This window comes from Zootoca vivipara, chromosome 6 (assembly GCF_965207765.1).
Source record: "Zootoca vivipara chromosome 6, rZooViv2.hap1.1, whole genome shotgun sequence".
Taxonomy (NCBI): Eukaryota; Metazoa; Chordata; class Lepidosauria; order Squamata; family Lacertidae; genus Zootoca; species Zootoca vivipara.
In genome coordinates, this window is record NC_142589.1 from 46,820,762 (window position 1) to 46,840,118 (window position 19,357).

Genomic DNA, 19,357 nt, shown 5'->3' on the forward strand with positions numbered 1-19,357 from the left:
GACCAAGTGGTGAGATGGTGGAAGAAAGCCTTGCAAAGGGGCTCATGCAAATTTGGAACAGACATGGAAGGATCGGAAAGGACTAAAAATGCATATGAGAAGTTTGGTTTGGACATCTTGAGTAAGGCAGACTAGGGGATGTTCCCATAAATTAGTGTTCAGTGATGTTTGGGAAGAGAAGCTGAAGTGTTGGACCAGCAGTGGAATGATCTCCTACCAAATAGCTGACACAGTTTGTCAATGTTTGATGGATAGGTTACTTTATGCCATAATTAGGGCTCATCCAGACTGCCCTTTGTGCTGCACTTTCAAGGCATAGGTCTGCACTTTTGAAGCTCCATGTCCAAGCGGGCTTTTTTTTGGTCCTGGTGCTTTCCCCCGGGAAACTCATGTTTTACCCCCTGAATCAGAGCAAATCACCCAGGGAAAGTGCCAGGACCAAAAACAAAACAAAAAACCCACCACCACATAGAGTTTAAAGTGCAGACCTATGCCTAGAAATGCGACAGAAAAGGAAGTCTGGATGAGCCCTCATTCTGTAAGTCCTTAAGATGCCACAAGACTCGTAGGCAATTTTGCTGCAAGAGATTAATACAACTACCCCTCTGGAAGTTGTAAATGATTGATCAATGCATCTCAGTGCATGTGGCTTCTGTTAGTGGTATGTGGCAGCAACAGGGTCAGGTTATTCAGCAAGAGAATTTTTATGACTAAGGTTGAATTTTTCTCTCGGAAGAAGGGCAAAGTGCCAACTGCAGCGTGTTTATTTGATGGCAGCTGTGCTGGCACCTGTGTTTAGATATAAAACACCACAAAAAGGAAGGGTTGTGATGCATGGGAGATCCTTGGAGCAGCAACGCCTTTGCAGTTGCCATAAATGTGCCCTATCTGACCTTAAATCCATTTTGCTGTGTTTTGTTCACAACACGGAACAGCAACACAGCTGGTATTATCCCAAGATTAAGGAAGAGAGAACTGGTAGCATTGCTTTTGGGGCTCCAAATTTAGTAGGGGAAAACATGAACTTGGTTTACACCCTCAGAATCCTGATAGTTTATCAGGAGGTGCATGCTTAGCAAGTGTAAAATCCCAAGTTCAGACCTTGGCATGGCCATTTAAATGATCTCTAGTAGTGGGTCTGAGAAAGATCTTTGCCTGAGACTTTGGGGAGCTGCTGTCAGTCAGTACTGGGCTAATTGTATCAGTATTCAAATTCAGTGTTGTGACGTGCAGGAGATCTTTAGTGGAACAAATCTTATGCAGGCCATATGGAAATATGCATATGTAGTATCTATTTCCCCCCCAAATTATTTTTAACATTTCAATCTCATGCCCAGGCATAGGCAAACTCGGCCCTCCAGATGTTTTGGGACTACAGTTCCCATCATCCCTGACCACTGATCCTGTTAGCAAGGGATCATGCGAGTTTTAGTCCCAAAACATCTGGAGGGCCGAGTTTGTCTATGTCTGCTCTTGCCCTTTGAGTTGATAGGAGACTGAGTATGGAAAGGCAAAGGTAACTGAGAGGGTAATTCAAAGTCCACTTCCTTTTTAACATTAAAGTTGTATTCAGACTAAGTTGAATCCAGTGTTGAAGTCCCCCTACCTTAAATTAAAATTCAACAAGTGTATAATGGAATTATATTGATAGGAAATATTTCAGACACAAGTCAGGGAGTAGTACAGGTACCAACACTGAGCTCTCTGATTGCTGAAATCTGGTTTCTAAGATACATCTTACACATTTCCATGATGATGATAATAATAAATTATTTTTTTATACCCTGCCCATCCGACTGGGTTTCCCCAGCCACCTAGGCAGCTTACAGCATATTTAAAAACTTAAAAAACAGCAAGCATCAAAAAACAAACACGATACGGGGCGGCCTTCAGATGTCTTCTAAAAATGTAATTCTTTATCTCCTTGACATCTAAAGGTAGGGCGTTCCACAGGGAGAGTGCCACTACTGATTGCTTTTCTCTGCAATCATGAGGTCTAGCCGCAAATTCCTATAATTAAATATTAAAGACGCTTCAAGCACCCCTAGTTCTTGAATCCCTAGATTAGGGACTTATTGGGAAAGGCAGGAAGCCAAATTTGTCTGGTTCTGTGTTTTGAGAGTACTTTAAGACCTGCATTTTACAGTTGCATAGTCATTGTACTGTTTCTCTGACATTGGCAATGGTTTGCTGTGAATGCATTGATCTTGCCCCATTTGCTCCTCCCTGGTACTGTGCAGGAGCGACAAGCACGATCTCTAGCTAAATGTTGCATCTGAATTGGTGATGGTGGTCTAAATAAGCCATGACCAGAACAAATCTTGGCTATAGATTGTGATTTGTTTGGCGCTAAACAGACCATGGTTTCCAGTTTGGGCATAGTGCTAAGCCAGGGGTTGTAGTTTCTTTCTCCTGCACACTACTGCGGTGGTTAAAATTTAGGAAGATCAGCCTCATCTTGATAAGCCATTAAATGTGGTGTGCAGACTGTGCTAATGGCATAGAATCATAGAATCATAGAGTTGGAAGAGACCACAAGGGTCATCCAGTCCAACCCCCTGCCAAGCAGGAAACACCATCAAAGCATTCCTGACAGATGGCTGTCAAGCCTCTGCTTAAAGACCTCCAAAGAAGGAGACTCCACCACACTCCTTGGCAGCAAATTCCACTGTCGAACAGCTCTTACTGTCAGGAAGTTCTTCCTAATGTTTAGGTGGAATCTTCTTTCTTGTAGTTTGAATCCATTGCTTCGTGTCCGCTTCTCTGGAGCAGCAGAAAACAATCTTTCTCCCTCCTCCATATGACATCCTTTCATATATTTGAACATGGCTATCATATCACCCCTTAACCTTCTCTTCTCCAGGCTAAACATACCCAGCTCCCTAAGCCGTTCCTCATAAGGCATTGTTTCCAGGCCTTTGACCATTTTGGTTGCCCTCCTCTGGACACGTTCCAGTTTGTCAGTAATTTAGTTTTAGTCAAGTTTGGAGTGTTCAAAGGGTAGTTGGTACAAGTTGTATATGTAGAATACTTCCAGGGTGGAATTTTTTTGGCAGGAGAAGTCTGAAATCAAAGCACTATGCCATTAAAATGTTATGGAATATCAAAAGGAGGACTAGTGTCAGAGGGAGAGAGAGAGATTTGTAAATGAGTAACTCGAGTCTTTCCTGCTTACTACGGAGTGCTTTGTTATAATTTCTGTTCCAACATCTACCGTGTTTCTCATATTATAAGACACGTCTTATATTTATTTTTTCCTCAAAAAACACACACTATGGCTTATTTTCAAGGGATGTCTTATTTTTTTCCTCCTCCTCCTGCTGCGTCTGGCATTGCTGCTGCGCCTATCACTATGTCTTATTTTCGGGGTATGGCTTATATTCCTTGAATGCTTAAAAATCCTGCTATGGCTTATTTTATGGGCATGTCTTAAAATATGAGAAACAGGGTAGCTTTGTGAGATCAAGGCTACTTTAATTAGTAAAGTAAAGCCTATGTTGCTTAGGGTGGCGAAAATATAGCAGTTTAAGCATGAACTTCGGACTTGAGGCAGCTCCCTTTACTATGTCATATACATTCCTGCTTTGAAAGAGTTATGTCAATCTAAGCTTCAAACTAATGAATTAATTGCTGCAGAGGTGAAATTTTAAAGGTTTTTCTGTTGGCTGTTTTTTCAACCCAAAGCACCCAAACTGACTTCCCACAGGGTGGAGCCCACTGATCTGAACAAATTCATAACGCTCTGCAACAACATTTTAATTTTTAAAAAGGTTAGAAAAAGTTGCACACTTTTTGCACACTTGTTTGACCTCAAGGCAGATGCATTATACCAAATTTGATAATTGGTTAATCTTGCTTAGTAGTTTCTACTGCGGCAGCAGAATATCAAGGTTTATCTCTGATTCGTTCAGCTGGAGATGCAAAGGGTTGAACCAGAGACCCTTTTCTGCCATATATTCCAGGCCAGTCATTTAAGTTGCATGTTGGTGAAATACAAGGCTTGGTGCTATGCAGTTTGGCTACAAGAACATTGCTGTTCATCTCTCTCCTTGTTCTTTGACCTTCAGCATCAGCCTTAGAGAGCTGAAGACTGTTCTCCCATCGGTAAACTTCAAAGTGAGCAGTATGAAGTTCCTGAAAGATAAGTTTGCAGTAAGTATGTGCTGACTGCAGGAGAATTGAACTTCAAGGAAACATACAGCAGAATGCTTGTCTCCGGGGCCCAATTCCCTCTCCCTTGGTGATTGCTACATTGCCCCAGTGGAAAACAGTTAGTGTCTGTGCAATGCCCCCCTGTTACTCAGGATATTTGCTGGTGGTATGAGGGAAATGGGTATACCTGCAGTCTGGTATTTATCTACCAAACTAGAGGCTCTGCTTCCAGTTGCTTCCGTTGCTCTGCTTCCAGTTTTATCACCAGCAGAATTTGTATGCATACTTTGGCTTTGGAAAAAAGAACTATATATTTCACGTTTTCAGCCCCATTTGTTTACTTACTTAAAATGTCTGTGTACCTTTTCCCTTCATTATATTATATTTCAGGAGAGGTTACAGTTAAAGGGTTAATAGGGTTTGCTATGTAGCATTATCAGTATATATTATGGGTGGGGAACCTCTGGCTCTCCAGATATTATTGGGCATCAACTCCCATCAGTCTCAGCCAGCAAGGTCAGGAATGATAGAACATGTAGTCCATTGATATCTGGAGGGCCTGGTGTAAATGGTGTTCTTAAAGATAAGCAACCTGACCCAATGGTTCCTCCTTTATCTTTCCATATTCAGATTGTGGAACATCAAGGCCAATGATTTTCAGAGTGCAGCTTTTCTTTTTATTAGGCAGGGGGAAAGGTCAAAGTTTTATAGAAACAGAGCTTGAAAAGACCAGAGAATCCAGTATGGCATGCTTTCTCTGTTTAAACTGTTATACATTGCATACAATTGCATTTCTCTTGGTTCCTAATCTACAAAATAAAAAGAGTTGAATTCATTTATAACGTTTTGAGATTTGTGCTTCATATGGATACAGCCTTTGGAGAAAACTAAACTCGGTGTCATTGCTTGTTCCCCTTCCCCCTTACAGGAAATAAAAGCTGTTAAAGAAGAACTTAGCTTTGAGCAATTTCATCTGTTCTACAAGAAAATAATGTTTGAGCAACAGAAATTGGTAAAGCTCCTACCCCACATTACTTCCCCTTAGTTATCATGCTGTGTTGTAACTTGAATACAATACTTTCCTAGAATGCAGGCCTTCCCTGTCCCATCAAATACAAGCATGTTGTGTTAGTTCCTTTCTTTCAGTTTTGAATATTGAGAAGCGTAGTTGTCTCTTAAGAGGAGAAAATCTGTACTACCGTAGCTTGAGAGAATAGGGAAGGGTGAACGTGTTTTGCAGAATTAGGAAGTACCTGAATGAAGAAACTATTACTTGAAGGAGCAAGTTTACATGCTTTGTTTGTTTGTCATTGTTTCCTTCCCCAGATTCTTGATGAGTTCAAGAAGGATTCCACTATGTTTCTTCTAGGGTGAGATGTCATGTCATGCCATTTTATCCACATTTGTGCTTTAAGTTTTTGGATATGAAGCTTGTTGGGATGTAATGACAATAATAATTATTTTATAATATATACCCCGCCCATTTGGGCGGCTTACAGCATATATTGAAACATCAAACACTAAAAACTTTCTGATTCAGGGCTGCCTTCAGATGCCTTCTAAAAGTTATGTAGTTCTTTATCTCCTTGACATCTGAAGGCAAGGTGTTCCACAGGGAGGGCACCACTACTAAGAAGTGATTGTTTTTCATAATATACCGTATTAAGCAGCGAGCTGCGATTGAAAGTGGGTGGGTGGGTTTACTGTATCACTCATAAACAGTAACAATAATTTCATGACCAGTCTGCAAATGAAAAATAACTCCTGTGTGAAGTTTGACATTTTGTTTTCTTTTGACAGTCTTTTGTAAATGACCTGAAGATGTTTTTGTCAAGGATTAATAAATACTGTGCCTCCACTAAGCCAGTGACTACAGTTGTATTTTGTAGATGAAGTAGTTTGTGTATAAATGAGATTTCCTAATCTAATCAAGATTAGACTCATTAATCAGAATACCACAGTACTCTGTGCTATTGTTGTGTGTTTCAAGAATAAAATAGCTACTCTTTTTAAATTTCTTAATTAGATAAAGAATTTTTAGTTCATATTTGCATATATTGCTACAGAGCCCAGTTTGTTAGTTTTAATGGAGACTGATTTTTTGAGTTCTGCATCCTGTGTGTTAAGATCATGTAGGTAGGTTCAGGTAGATATAGCTAGTATTCGGTGCTTTAACTAGTTTTTATAATACCAATATATCTATTTAGTATATCTGAATTAATATTGGTGAATAAAGACAGCAAACATAATTTCAAATCCTCAGTGACTGGGATTATTTGTCAGTTTCATTTTCCTAATTATATTTCCTCAAAGGCTAGAATTCTCATATTTGCTATGGCATGGTCTAACATTTTGGGTATGTTGTTTTGCTGATGTTCTTTTTTATAATTGTTCTTTTACTTTCCCTTTCTGTTGCAGAAACACAGATCGCCCAGATGCTTCAGCAGTGCACTTGCATGACTTTCAGAGATTTTTGCTACATGAACAGCAGGTGAGGTGATTCCAAAAATCGTAATCAGGAAGATGAAAAGAAAATATGCATGAGTATAATATAGTGATACAACGTGGTTTGAGGGAAGGGCTGCAGGGCACTGGTAGAGCATCTGTTCTGTATGCAAGCGGCCCCAGGTTTAATCCCTTTAATCTCTCGATAGGGCCGAGAATACCGTATTTTTCGCTCCATAGGACACACCTGACCATTGGACGCACCTAATTTTTTAGAGGAGGAAAACAAGAAAAAAAAATATTTTGCTTTCTTGAATTGTCCTAGGCATAGCAGCCAACTCCTAGAGGCCTAGGTGCCTTTGCCCCCCCCCCATTAAATATTTGAGGAAGCTTCTTTTGCAAAGGGGGAAAGCTCCATTTTTTTAGGATCAGCTCAAAGTTGTACAGTTTTTTTGCAAATGGGAAAAGCCCCGTTTTTTGGGCGGGGCGGGGTCAGCTCACACTTGTTCATCTTTTTTGCAAAGGGGGAAAGCTCCATTTTTTAAGATCAGCTCAAAGTTGCTGAGTTTCCTTGCAAAAGGAAAAAATCCTGTTTTTATGGGGTTCAACTCACAGTTCTGCAGCTTCTCTAGGAAAGCTTCTACAGTTTCCAGACAGATAATCTAATCAGCCAGTCACATGTCTCCCTCTGCAGACAACAATTGAGGCCTAGGCAAGGGGCCGGGAGGGGCCGGGAAGGGAGCCAGCTCTCTTATCTCCCTCCCCGATCTCTTGCAGTCAGCTGCTGAGCGGGTTCCTTTCAACTCGCTCATTCCCTCTTGTTAGCCTTTAGCTCTTTCTTTCTTTCTTTCTTTTTAAAAAAAGCACAATCTGCCTTTAGCCCCTGGGCAATTCAGCACCAGGGACCACGCATTCGCTCCATAAGATGCACAGGCATTTCCTCTTACTTTTTAGGAGGAAAAAGGTGCGTCTTATGGAAGGAAAAATACGGTATACTCTTTCTGAAACCCCTGAGAACTGCTGCCAGTCAATATGGACATTATTACAGAGCTGGGTAAATCAATGGTCTGACTCATTATAAAGCAGCTTCCTGTGTTCCATAGCTGTCAAGTTTTCCCTTTTTCCGCGAGGAAGCCTCTTCAGCATAAGGGAATTTCCCTTTAAAAAAGGGAGAACTTGACAGCTATGCTGTGTTCCTATGCTTAACAGGGCATTTATATCTTCTTCATTCAGGGAGACCCTCTAGAATGGTGTAAGTCTGTAGCTTTGGAGGCCACAGACAGGAATGAGCAGAAATCAGGGTCACACATGAATGAAACTTGTGTCAGGGGCTCCTGGATCTCACCTGATGATGCCTCATATTTGCACATAGAATTAGCTATGAATTTACAGAATCAGATAATTTGTTGCTGTTATGTATGGTATTATGTAGAAAGTATAAGGTGGTGCTAATATCTGATAGCCTTCATCAAATATTTGAAGGCTAGATGATGGAACAGATTTGCTTTCTGTTGCTCCAGAGGATGGAACCCAAACTAATGGGTTCACACGGCCATGTGTTTGGATAACATGGAAGACATTACTGCAGCCAATCTCCTTGAATAAATAAGCCATACAACATTGCTCCACACCTGGGAGGAGTTGAGCTATTCCAGCATATATGCTCTGGAATAGCTGTCTGCCTATTTAACCCTCATTGTGTTTTTTAAAAATGCTTGCTAAAAGCTGTTTTGTTTCGGCAAGGCTATCCAGACATGTAATGTGTATTTTTGAATTACGCTGATTTTATTTGCTTTTAGGTAAAGAATGGGGAACCTGTGGCTCTCCAGATACTGTTGGACTCCAACTCCCATCCACCCCCACCATCCTCCGTGGGGAATGATCAGTGGTAGAATTTATAGTCCAGCAACATCTGGTTCTGCACAGGATCCCCCTCCCTGTTTGAGGTTTCCCATAAGCTGCTGTAAGAGCTTTCAGTCCGCTGCAACTGTGGACAATCTCCTGCCAGCTCATTTCTATGTGGTGGTCTGTGCCTGAAAAGAAACACACACATTAATTTAATGACTTGAATCAATGATGGAGATATACGGAGGTGTATTTAAAGTACACTTGTATACTCTTGAATTTTCAGGAATCTTGGGCACAGGATCTTAGTAAAGTAAGAGAACGGATGTCTAAATTTGTAGATGACACTATGAGAGAAACAGATGAACCCTTTCTGTATGTTGATGAGGTAAGTTATTTATTTTATTTGCAACATTTTTACAGAAGCAAAAAAGGAGCCCCGTCTAATTCAGCATCCTATTTCCCCAAATGATTAATCAGATGCCTCTGGGAAGGTGATGAATAGGGCATGTGCAGGGAATCACCATCTTGCAACCAGGAGCTAGTTGCCCTTAATGGACTTAGAGTTTGTATAATCCTGTTTTCAAATTCACCTAAGAGCCCAATCCTACACACACCCTCCTATGTTGATGCCTGGGAATCGGGATTAGGAGATGGCATTATTGTAGCTATGCTGCTGGAGAGGAGTGCTGCTGGCTTGGTTGGGGTTCTCCCACCAGCGGTAGCTAGAGGACAGCTCCATAATGTGTTTTGTAGCAGGGTCAGGCCAGAGGCCACTTTAGTTTCACTGGATCCAAAGCATCCTGGAGCTGGTCTAAGAGCAATAACAAAAAGGGTTGGAAGTCTCCATTTTCTACCCTGTCCTTCACAAGCCAGTAGGGCAATGGATGTGGTTGGTGGATCCACCACTCTGCTGCTTCCTGGCCAGGATTTGGATTGTTCATTGAGTTGGTTCCCACCATCACAGCTTGTGGCAGTGAATTCAATAGTTTAATTTGTACTCTTTAACTCTAATACTGTTTCCAGAGTCTCTTAACAATTAAAATAAAATAAAAAACATTACAAATTGGAAGTAATAATAACTTGATTAAAACAATAAAGCAACTGAACCCATAAAACAATATCAAAACATCAAAAAAAAACCTGGGCAAATAAGAAGTCTTCACCTGGCATTGAGAAGGCAACAAGAGGTGGCACCAGGCATGTTTCTTTTAGGAACACAATTCCAAATACTGATCCATAAGTATTTGGAACAGTCACTTTCAAACATTTTAGGCTTGGGACCCCACTTTTAACTACATTCAGTTAGCCTATAACCCACTTTTAACCATAGAAATCAATTTTCCTGCTTTTGAGTGATAGTAAACAAAATTTTGCTCAGAGTAGACATATAGAAATTAATTGTATGACTAAGGGTCAATGATTTCACTGGGTCTACCATGTGTAAAACATAGCTGACTGCAATCTAGTGCCTCTACGGTGACCCAAGAAAAGGAAGGACAGAGTTCCTGTAATTTTTAATAGTTGCCCAGAAGAAGGAATTTTGGTAGGTGAGCTGATCATGCAGGGATGAAGAAAGGAATGCCTTCTACAACTGTGCAGCTATTTAGCGATACAAGAGGCATGTCCTTTTTGACCTCTGATCACCCTCTCTCTCCTCCTCTTCTTCAACAACAGCAAATCCCATAACCAAATGGTGCGGATGCCATGGCTGTGATCCATCTTAGGTTGCAGGTCCTAGCCAACTAGTTGAAAACTGATTGTTTTGATTTATTTTCTGTTTCACATTGTGCTATGATTCTAGTTTGGGAAATCGGTCATTTGGTTTTGTCCTTTAAAAAAAATTGAAACTCACTTATATTTCCCTCTCTCTTTGTTTGCCTTAGTTCCTTACTTACCTTTTTTCAAAAGAAAACAGCATATGGGATGACAAATATGACTCAATAGATCCTCAGGACATGAATAACCCTTTGTCCCACTACTGGATATCTTCTTCACATAATACGTAAGTTTATAAATATATATATATCTATTCGTCATCCTTCACAAAATGGCAAATGTGCAATTCCTTTTAACACAATTCTTTATGACCTAGGTACCTCACAGGAGACCAGCTTCGTAGTGAATCTTCTCCAGAAGCTTACATAAGATGTCTCCGAATGGGGTGCCGATGTATTGAATGTGAGTAACCTATTTTCCATACTTCCCCCAGAATTCCAGATGTAGGAATTTGAACTGTACCTATTATTAGGAGAAAGTGACAATTACAAGAGGATCTTGTGGAACCCCATTACATTCTAGCTTTCTACCTCTACATTTTAGTTTGGCATCTCCTCATTTTTTCTTGTCACCTTAGTTAAAGTAATCAGGGACTTCAGTGTTCATATCAGCCATTAGTTTAAGGTACCAGAGAAACTGCTGCAGTGATCCTCATGTTGGCCACTAAGAAACCACATAAAAGTTGGGGATCAAGTAAAGAAAATGCCAAGGAAGCACAAAGGCAGCTGCAGAGGTTGGTCTGGAGCTTCCAGTCTCTGCATCTGCCTTTTGTTCTTTCAGTAAAAACAAACAAACAATTTTCTCCCTTTTCAAATCAGAGTTCCACAGGCACTTTCTCTTGCAAAATATCTCTCTACGGTAGTTCATGGTAGCAGCAGTAGAGAAGCAGACATCATTTCCCTCTTAGGTACAGTACTTTGCATTCTTCTTCCTTGCTGTCTGAATTGCTGAGTTGTCTTTAAACTTTGTGGCCCTTAAGCTTGGCTACCTTTTTCTCTGTCTATGAGATCAAGCACTCCAAAGCTCTGGAAACAGAATGTTGTCAGTTGAACATTGCACTTTTTATGTTTCCTTCATTGCCTACACTAGTGGATTGCTGGGATGGTCCTGATGGGAAGCCTATCATTTATCATGGATGGACAAGGACAACAAAGATAAAATTTGATGATGTTGTGCAAGCCATCAAGGAACATGCATTTGTCACATCCGAGTAGGTTTCCATTACTTTTTTAAATGAAAGTATTTCCTAAGAATAAAAGATAAAATTATTACGGTCTAGGTGATATTTCTTTAAAATACGCCATCATGATATTATGGCTGTTTGAGGTCATTTTAATATGAATAGAATCGTAGAATTGTAGAGCTGGAAGGGAACCAAAGGGTCATCTGGGTCCAAGCCCCTGGTACAGCTGTGTTCTATTACTAGAACCTTTTCATGTATTGGTCCAGTATTGGGGAAAGGCAGTAGGTGAGTGGAAAGGAGAGTGATGAATTGACAGTGTGTTGGCTTTGCGCAGCCTCAGTTGTACTGAGATGCATGTATATTAGCTTGATTAGGCAAAACAGGAGCTGGGAAAGTTTTTACTCCTGCATCCTCATAAGTACACATACCTAGACCTCCCCTTAGGGGGAATGACTAAAGTGCTTGTGGTTTGCTAAAACAATGACTAAGGGAAGGAAAGAAAAACAGATTTATATAATAATAATAATAATAATAATAATAATAATAATAATAATAATAATGATAATAATATAAGAGCAACTGGCTTAGATGGCTTTATCATTGGCTTCTGAGATTGCTATATGGAAACTCAATGTCCAGAATATGCTTGCCACTGATCAGCAGTTGCTGGGTATTCAGAAACTTCAGTGCCTTTGTGCCCTGTTTATGAATTTCCCAGAGGCATGTGACTGGCCACTATGGGAGGAAGGATGCTAGGTTAGATGGATTCATGGTCTGATTAGATAGAGCTCTTACCTAGAATTGACTTCCCCTTGCTTTTGTTTCTTTTGCCCAAGGTACCCAGTGATTTTGTCAATTGAGGAGCATTGCAACGTGGAGCAGCAGCGTCACATTGCCAAAGTCTTTAAGGAAGTACTTGGGGATCAGCTTTTAACAAAGCCCATCGAAGCTAGTGCTGATCAGCTACCATCACCAACTCAGCTGAAAGAGAGGTTCATCATTAAGGTAAGTTGCATGTACTGAAGAAAATGTGTTTGGGAGATGCTGGTGTCTCCCTCCTGGCCTCCTACGGAAGATGGCAGCTTCCTGCACTTGGCACTGAAGCACACAATCAAAAATATATAACGTTTTCTGGAGAAAGCCTTGTATTTTCCAACCCGAGTATGAGAGGCTAGCTCAGGCTTCCTCAACCTCAGCCCTCCAGATGTTTTTGGCCTACAATTCCCATGATCCCTAGCTAGCAGGACCCAGTGGTCAGGGATGGTGGGAATTGTAGTCTCAAAACATTTGGAGGACCGAGGTTGAGGAAGCCTGAGCTAGCTGATTAGGATGTACTGTCTATTCTGGTTCTCCACCTGCTGTGTGGACTGGTAGCAGCTAACTAAGATTGCAGCATCCTGCACATCTTGAAACAGCTGCAACTACTTTTAAGTGTATAAATATTCATTTGAAGTGCTGTTTGCCTAGCACATGAGAGGCGCTGGACAAAGGGAAACATCACGAAGTCAGAAGGCAGCTTTTTTCCAGGATGAGAGCAAGCATTTGTTAAGGGGGTGGGGGACTCCTCTCATTTTGTACATCTAATAATATGAAACAATACATCTGTGAGAAATGTTTCCAACCAAAACAGCCAGTGTACATGTTGACAGGAATTCATTGCTCCTTAACAAATCCTGGAAATGCAATGTGTTTCAATGAAAGCCATGGAGGAAGTTCTGCTTTTTGAATTTGCACGCTTTAGGCTTGAGATGCTTTCCTTAAATAAATTGAGGTGTTTTATAAATGAAGCATGATTTGCACACTCAGCCTACAGCTTTCCCCATCATTGCAAACAAAGTAACCTGGAGAGACTACATATCTGCTTTTAGGCAGAGCACTTGATGCGATAAATGAATTTGTGTGTAAGGAGAGAAAGCCCCCAAATTTTATACATTTCATTAACCCCTCCCCCCTCCAAGTTGCTGCCTGAGTAGTTGGCGGCTTAAAAAAAATTATTCAAAAGTTATGAATCAGTTTTAAAACTGGTTCTTCTACTAAACTTTACAGGTCTGCTCTGTGTATGCAGAGTGATCTCTGACCACAGGCTGGTGATTTGCAGTGATAAACAGAGAGAGAAAATAGCAGTGCATCCAAGTTGGTACGGAAGATTACATCTGATATTTGTAGCCCCCTCACATAGAATGTGCTCTTAGGTTATTAAAGCAGAAAGAAAGCCCATCTAAGAGATGCCAGAGAAATCCCCCCAAGTCTTCCTTTTTCATTGCTGCTCTGTTCATTTTTTATTAGCATAAAAAACTGGGACCAAAAGGTGATGTGGATGTGAACACGGAAGATAAGAAAGAGGAAAAAAAGCAACAAGGAGAACTCTACATGTGGGACACCATAGACCAGGTAAACATTTTTTTGTTTGTTTTTATTTTATGGCACAGAATTTCACGGATGACTGAAAGAAATCCTACAGAGTTGTACTTGAAGAGAGAAGAGAATGCTGTTCGCATATTGCTGTAATCTTACAGTGCTTTTATACAGTATTCTTACCGGTATAACAGTTATTTTGTGTTCTAGAAATGGACTCGCCATTACTGTGCTGTAGCAAATGAGAAGCTCTCATTCAGTGATGATATAGAGCAGAATACTGAAGAAGAACCATCAAAGGTATTAAAACCATACATTTGTTTTTGTTTTCTTTGATGCTAAAGGCATAGTAGAGTCATAAGTATTCATAATTTGAGAAATGCATTTCATTGCTGTGCTCAGGTTTTAGAGAGCATAACATAGGAATATGTGGCATACAGGACGGAGTAGCAAAATTCCAGGAACCTCGCAATCTCTGGGTGAAGCTCAGTAATAAACTATATGACCTGTTGCGTCACTTACAAAACTAAACCTAAGAGATGATGTTTCCCCATGGTTCTTTTTTCTTCTTTGAAGTATAAAAGTAGCCTTCGACTCTTACTGCTTGATCAGGGTTAAGAGATTTAAGTATAGAGGTCAGCATGCTTGCTAAATTAGTTTTTGTTTTAAACAGACACTTGGGCTGCCTAGGAAGCTTATGGCAATGGTGAACTAGGCACATGCTTCATTCTCCAGCTTCTTAGCCACTTCACTTCACTGGATGCATTTTTAAAAAAACCCTTATGAGTCCACACTTTACAAGAGAGTGAGGATCAAATTCTTTATATTATCCCATGGTGTAGATTGTCTCCTTTAAAGGGGCTGCTGCACCTCCTACATTAAAAGAGGTGATTCATCAGCAACATGTGGCGCCAAATGGCACCCTTTCCTTTCTCTTGGCAAGTGCTTTTCCAAGCACCCCTCCCCTTTCCAATTTGGAGCACTGCTTCTTTAGATAAAACTTTATGCTTCCTGATGAACCCTACAAGAGTTGAGTTCAGAGTTAGCTTTATAGAGGAATCGCAAATTGAATCTTAACAAATGGAAACTATCCCCTTTTATACTGTAGGAAGTGAAGCGTGCTGAGCTGCACTATGGTGAGAAATGGTTCCATGGAAAAATGAAAGAAGGGAGAACTACTGCTGAGAAGCTGCTCCAGGAATATTGTGCTGAAATGGGTGGCAAGGACGGAACATTCTTAGTGAGGGAGAGTGAAGCTTTCCCTAATGACTACACACTGTCATTCTGGTAACAGATAATTTCTTTCCTTTTGACTTCTTCTTAATGCTTTAGCAGTTTGCCATTTTCCTGGTTTTTCTACAGGAATAGCATTTTGAGATATATTTATAGGAGAACACTCAAGCAAAGGAGAGAGGAAGGCTTTCATAATTATCCCTTCAAACTTCTGAGGTTTTAAGGTAGAACAAGGAGGGGGTGCATCTAATGGGTGGTAGGACTACACCTCCAAGCCCCCTTCATTTTTCTCCTTCAAACCTAATGATGAATCCTGGTTTACACATCTATATATATAAAAATGTAAACTGGCCATCTCCATTAGCATCCACGTTTCACCAAAACCGTTTGACCGATTGCGTTCAAATTCTGACACAATGCTGCATGTGAATATGAGACAAACCCCGTACCATTTTCAAAGACAGATATCATGCCTGTGCCAGGTAAAAAAAACCCAAACCCCCTGTTTCAAAACACACCACTCAGATGAAAATGCATTCTGGGAAAAGAACCAGGTGGCAAACCAGTGCCCTCTAGCGGTGGCTATACTGATACTACACCTGTAAAACCTTCCGTCTCAACAGCACCTTGGCTCCCGTTTACATACTAGACCGAAGCCTTTACAGACTAGGCCGAATGCAGGTACTGACTCCCCTGGGTGGGGGGGGGACCGGATAGGTCAGGACATGGTGGGACCAGTCACAGGAATGAGCCGGGGGGTGGGGGGGAAGAGGGGGCGTGATACGTCATGGATCGGCACAGGGTGGGGGGCCTCACAGGGATGCACCTGCGTAAACAGAACACGTGTAAAACGGGGACTCTGAAGGTGAGGGGAGTCTGAAGGGGTGCTCTTGAGTCTCCATTTAACAGACTGAGCCACAGCAACGCATGGCAGGGCCAGCTAGTCTATTATATTTATGGAATGTTACATTTTCACATGGGCTAATTGATTTGCTGAACTCTACAGGTAAACAAACTGAGCAAATGGACTTCGTGCTTTGACTAACATTTCCTGTTTCCAGTGCCAAAATCTTTGGACCATAATGTCAGTTTCTGGAACACTATGATTTACATGCCATAAATTCTTAGTCTGAATATTTGATCAGTCCCTATTTCCCCTCAATCTTCCTTCCCACTCCTCTTGGTTCACAAGCTGAATAAACAGCAAGAAACTAGAGGCAAGTGTATGGATGTGTTGGCTTTAGAAATCTAACTGGTTCATTCTCTTCCATGTTTCCCAGGAGATCAGGTAGAGTCCAGCACTGTCATATCCGTTCCTCAATTGATGGAGATACTGTAAAATATTTCCTGACAGACAACCTCACCTTTGATAGTGTCTGTGATCTAGTTCAGCATTATAGAGAAGCACACTTGCGGTGTGCCGAATTCGAACTACGTTTGACTGATGCTGTGCCTAACCCCAACCCTCATGAATCTAAGAAGTACGTATGGCCAAAACAAAATTGTAGGGGGGAGTGAAATGCTGTTTTTAATGCTGAAGCTTACTGCTTGACACAGTTACTGTGGATTATGGGGAATTTGATTTAAAACAAAAACAAAAAACTAGCTTAAGCAACCACGGTTTAGCAGTTTTGCATTGAATATGTTCTTTGACTTAAACCGTCCAGAAAGGGAGAATATTAAGCCTGCTGGAAAACCAAGAGCACCAAGGTAGCAGACCAAGGCAGACTGAGGAAATTTTAGTTATGTGGGATGCTCCTGCTGAGTCCCTTCTCTTCTCTTTCTGCTTTTAAATGACACCCAAGTTTTGTTTTAATTCTTATTGTTTTGCTATGAGCTGGAATGGTGGTTGGAAACTGCCATTCAAGGAGCACATCTAGACTTCATTTGTATCGCAGGATATCCTGCTCATTTCGTGTTTACTTTTATTACGTTGGTACAGCTCCTTACAGTCTGTGTTCCAATGTTAAATGTTGATTTCCTTTTGCAAGTGTTGGTATGTGTTGGTTTATTTTGGAGTAACTGGGCCAGCCTGTCAGATAAGTGGAGAAGGTTTGTTAGTTTGTGATCCTCCCAGTCGATGACTTTTCATAATAGTTATACCCTAGGTATGATCTTGAGTGTCTCGAGTTCTCCTCCTTCAGGCTGTGCCACTAATGCACAGGAAAGGGCTAGTGCAGTCCTGTGGGAGGAGGAGGAGGAGGAGGCGGTGAGTGGAATGGAGACAGATCTCCCTCTAATGGTGAACACAGAAGCAACAGCAGCAAAAAGACACTTGGCAAGTTCTTCAGTGAATGCAGCTTCACAATTGAACTGCCAGATATGCCTATCAGTAAATCAAACTTTCCCCAGTTACAAAAGGCTGCAACAGTGATGACAGGAGAGCAAGTTCAGGGCATGATAGGCAGTGGGGCAATACCAGCATTTGCCTCGCTGTTGTGCACATCTCTCGAAGCCAAACGATCTCTAATAGATCCATTAGTTTACCAGGACTGTAAACCAGGATATATAAAGCAGGACTGACTGGTCTGATGTGTCAGGTAGATTAGGTGCTTTAGATACTCGTGCCTGCCAAGAGCTTTCTTCCTCACAGAATCCAACTGAAATGCACTTTGAATTAGTACCTACCATGCAATCAATGGCAGTCGGGAGGAGAATTAAACTCACCCCGCCTAAGCACCTCTATGCTCTAATGGTGCAGTTTAAATCGAAACCATGCCTGGTGATGGGCAGTTACAGTAAGCTGACTGGATACAGTTCCCCACTCCTGCTGTGTTCAGGTGCAAACCAAGGAGGAACTACCACGGGATGTTGTCTTAAATCTATTTTTAGTTATAAAATTGGTACAAGATTGATAGCAATGGTAAGATCATTCTCCTTGCCTCCAAAAGAAATACACTGCTGTTGTCCGTCAATAAAAACTCACTGTTTGTATTATTGCTCTATTAGATGTTAGGATGACTTCCTCCTTCCTACAGCCACATGCATGTTCTTTTCCAGACTCCAAATTGTCTTGTTTGGGCTTCTTATGCAGTGTGAAAGTGACAGAAACATGCTCTCGGCATTTAGCAGTAACTTGCTATTTTTTTTCTTTTATAACTGGGACAAAGTCTATACATCACTGAGCATCTGATGCCTGAAATCACAATTATATCACTGACTTAATGCCTTTTATCTCAATGCCACAACTTTATCCTTGAGTTAATGGGAATATGTCAAGCTCTGAAACCACCTCTCTTCCTGTTTTTTGTAGTTGGTACTACAGTAACCTGAGCAGAGGAGAAGCTGAGGATATGCTGATGCGAATTCCTAGAGATGGAGCCTTTTTGATAAGGAAGAGGGACGAACCCAATTCCTATGCCATGACTTTCAGGTGAGACACAAACTTTGTAAATATGACCTGACCTGACATGGATGATCTGCAGGTTGGACCTTAAAGCTATTTGTTTCAAGGACCAGAGGGGAGTATGTAGTCCAGTTCAGACACAAGGTGGGTAACAGTGAATGGCTATCGGAGGGGCCAGAAGCATGAAAGTGGACAAAGCAGGTAGATGGCTACATTCCGTAAAGCAGAGGCCCAAGGAAAGCAAAGAGATGCAAGACACAGGAATCAAGCCTGAAGCAACAGAGATAAGGCCAAGTTACCTGGTTCAGCTGGACTAATGGGTGGCAGTTCTCCACTCTGTTCACTATCTGTGTTAGTGCTACAGTGCAGGAAGGACCTAGCTAAGAGCTGCTTACTCTGCATGGTGGCTGCCCCAGTGGCACAAATTAAGATCCTATTGTCATACTGGCAAAGTAGGGGGTTGGAAGATAGGTGGGTGTGGGTGGTGTAGGGGCTGACTAGGTGGGAATGAGGAAGCAGTGGATTAAACACAAGAATTTCAGAGCTTGTAATGCTGACCTTATGCACAAGGCAAGTACTGCAAGGCCCTGAGATGTGCATTTCTGAACCAGGAAATTCAACCCCCCCCCCCAATCTATCTCTAGATAACCATATCACTCCTGCAAGAAGTAACCTAAATAGGAGGGAAATGAAAATGCCACTTCAAAGCTTGAGGATATGATATGGCTGGGTTTTTTTTGGTCTTTTTCTAAAGCTTGCTCACCACTGTTTAATCCCACAGAGCTGAGGGGAAAGTGAAACATTGCCGAATCAAACGAGAAGGCCGCCTCTTTGTCATGGGAACATCTGCTTATTTTGAGAGTTTAGTGGAACTGGTGAACTACTATGAGAAGCACCCGTTGTATAGGAAGATGAAACTGCGCTATCCTGTGACGGAGGAGCTGCTGGAGCGCTACAGCACGGCAAGCATTTTAACTTTTTAAGCAAAGCGCCAAGGCTTCGCATAGAATGCTGGGTTG

The 19,357-nt window shown here is 41.4% G+C and overlaps 1 protein-coding gene across 14 annotated transcripts in view; it reads left to right on the forward strand.

Annotated features, from left to right (window-relative positions):
• Window positions 1–19,357, forward strand: part of PLCG2 (phospholipase C gamma 2) — a 73,801-nt gene that overhangs the window by 32,633 nt on the left and 21,811 nt on the right. For 11 of the 14 annotated variants that reach the window (XR_015950546.1, XR_015950545.1, XM_088672024.1 and 8 more), the window contains 15 exons: window positions 4,068–4,152; window positions 5,081–5,164; window positions 5,479–5,522; window positions 6,571–6,643; window positions 8,729–8,830; window positions 10,329–10,447; window positions 10,538–10,623; window positions 11,311–11,431; window positions 12,241–12,409; window positions 13,691–13,795; window positions 13,970–14,059; window positions 14,868–15,046; window positions 16,273–16,473; window positions 18,246–18,365; window positions 19,120–19,300. Coding sequence is in view for 12 of the 14 variants with exons in the window: in XM_088672024.1 (XP_088528150.1) it covers window positions 4,068–4,152; window positions 5,081–5,164; window positions 5,479–5,522; window positions 6,571–6,643; window positions 8,729–8,830; window positions 10,329–10,447; window positions 10,538–10,623; window positions 11,311–11,431; window positions 12,241–12,409; window positions 13,691–13,795; window positions 13,970–14,059; window positions 14,868–15,046; window positions 16,273–16,473; window positions 18,246–18,365; window positions 19,120–19,300 (1,759 nt within the window). In the remaining 2 variants the exon portion in view is untranslated. The remainder of the gene's footprint in view (window positions 1–4,067; window positions 4,153–5,080; window positions 5,165–5,478; window positions 5,523–6,570; window positions 6,644–8,728; window positions 8,831–10,328; window positions 10,448–10,537; window positions 10,624–11,310; window positions 11,432–12,240; window positions 12,410–13,690; window positions 13,796–13,969; window positions 14,060–14,867; window positions 15,047–16,272; window positions 16,474–18,245; window positions 18,366–19,119; window positions 19,301–19,357) is intronic. The other 3 variants (XM_088672028.1, XM_035120936.3, XM_088672029.1) reach the window with 1 other exon arrangement.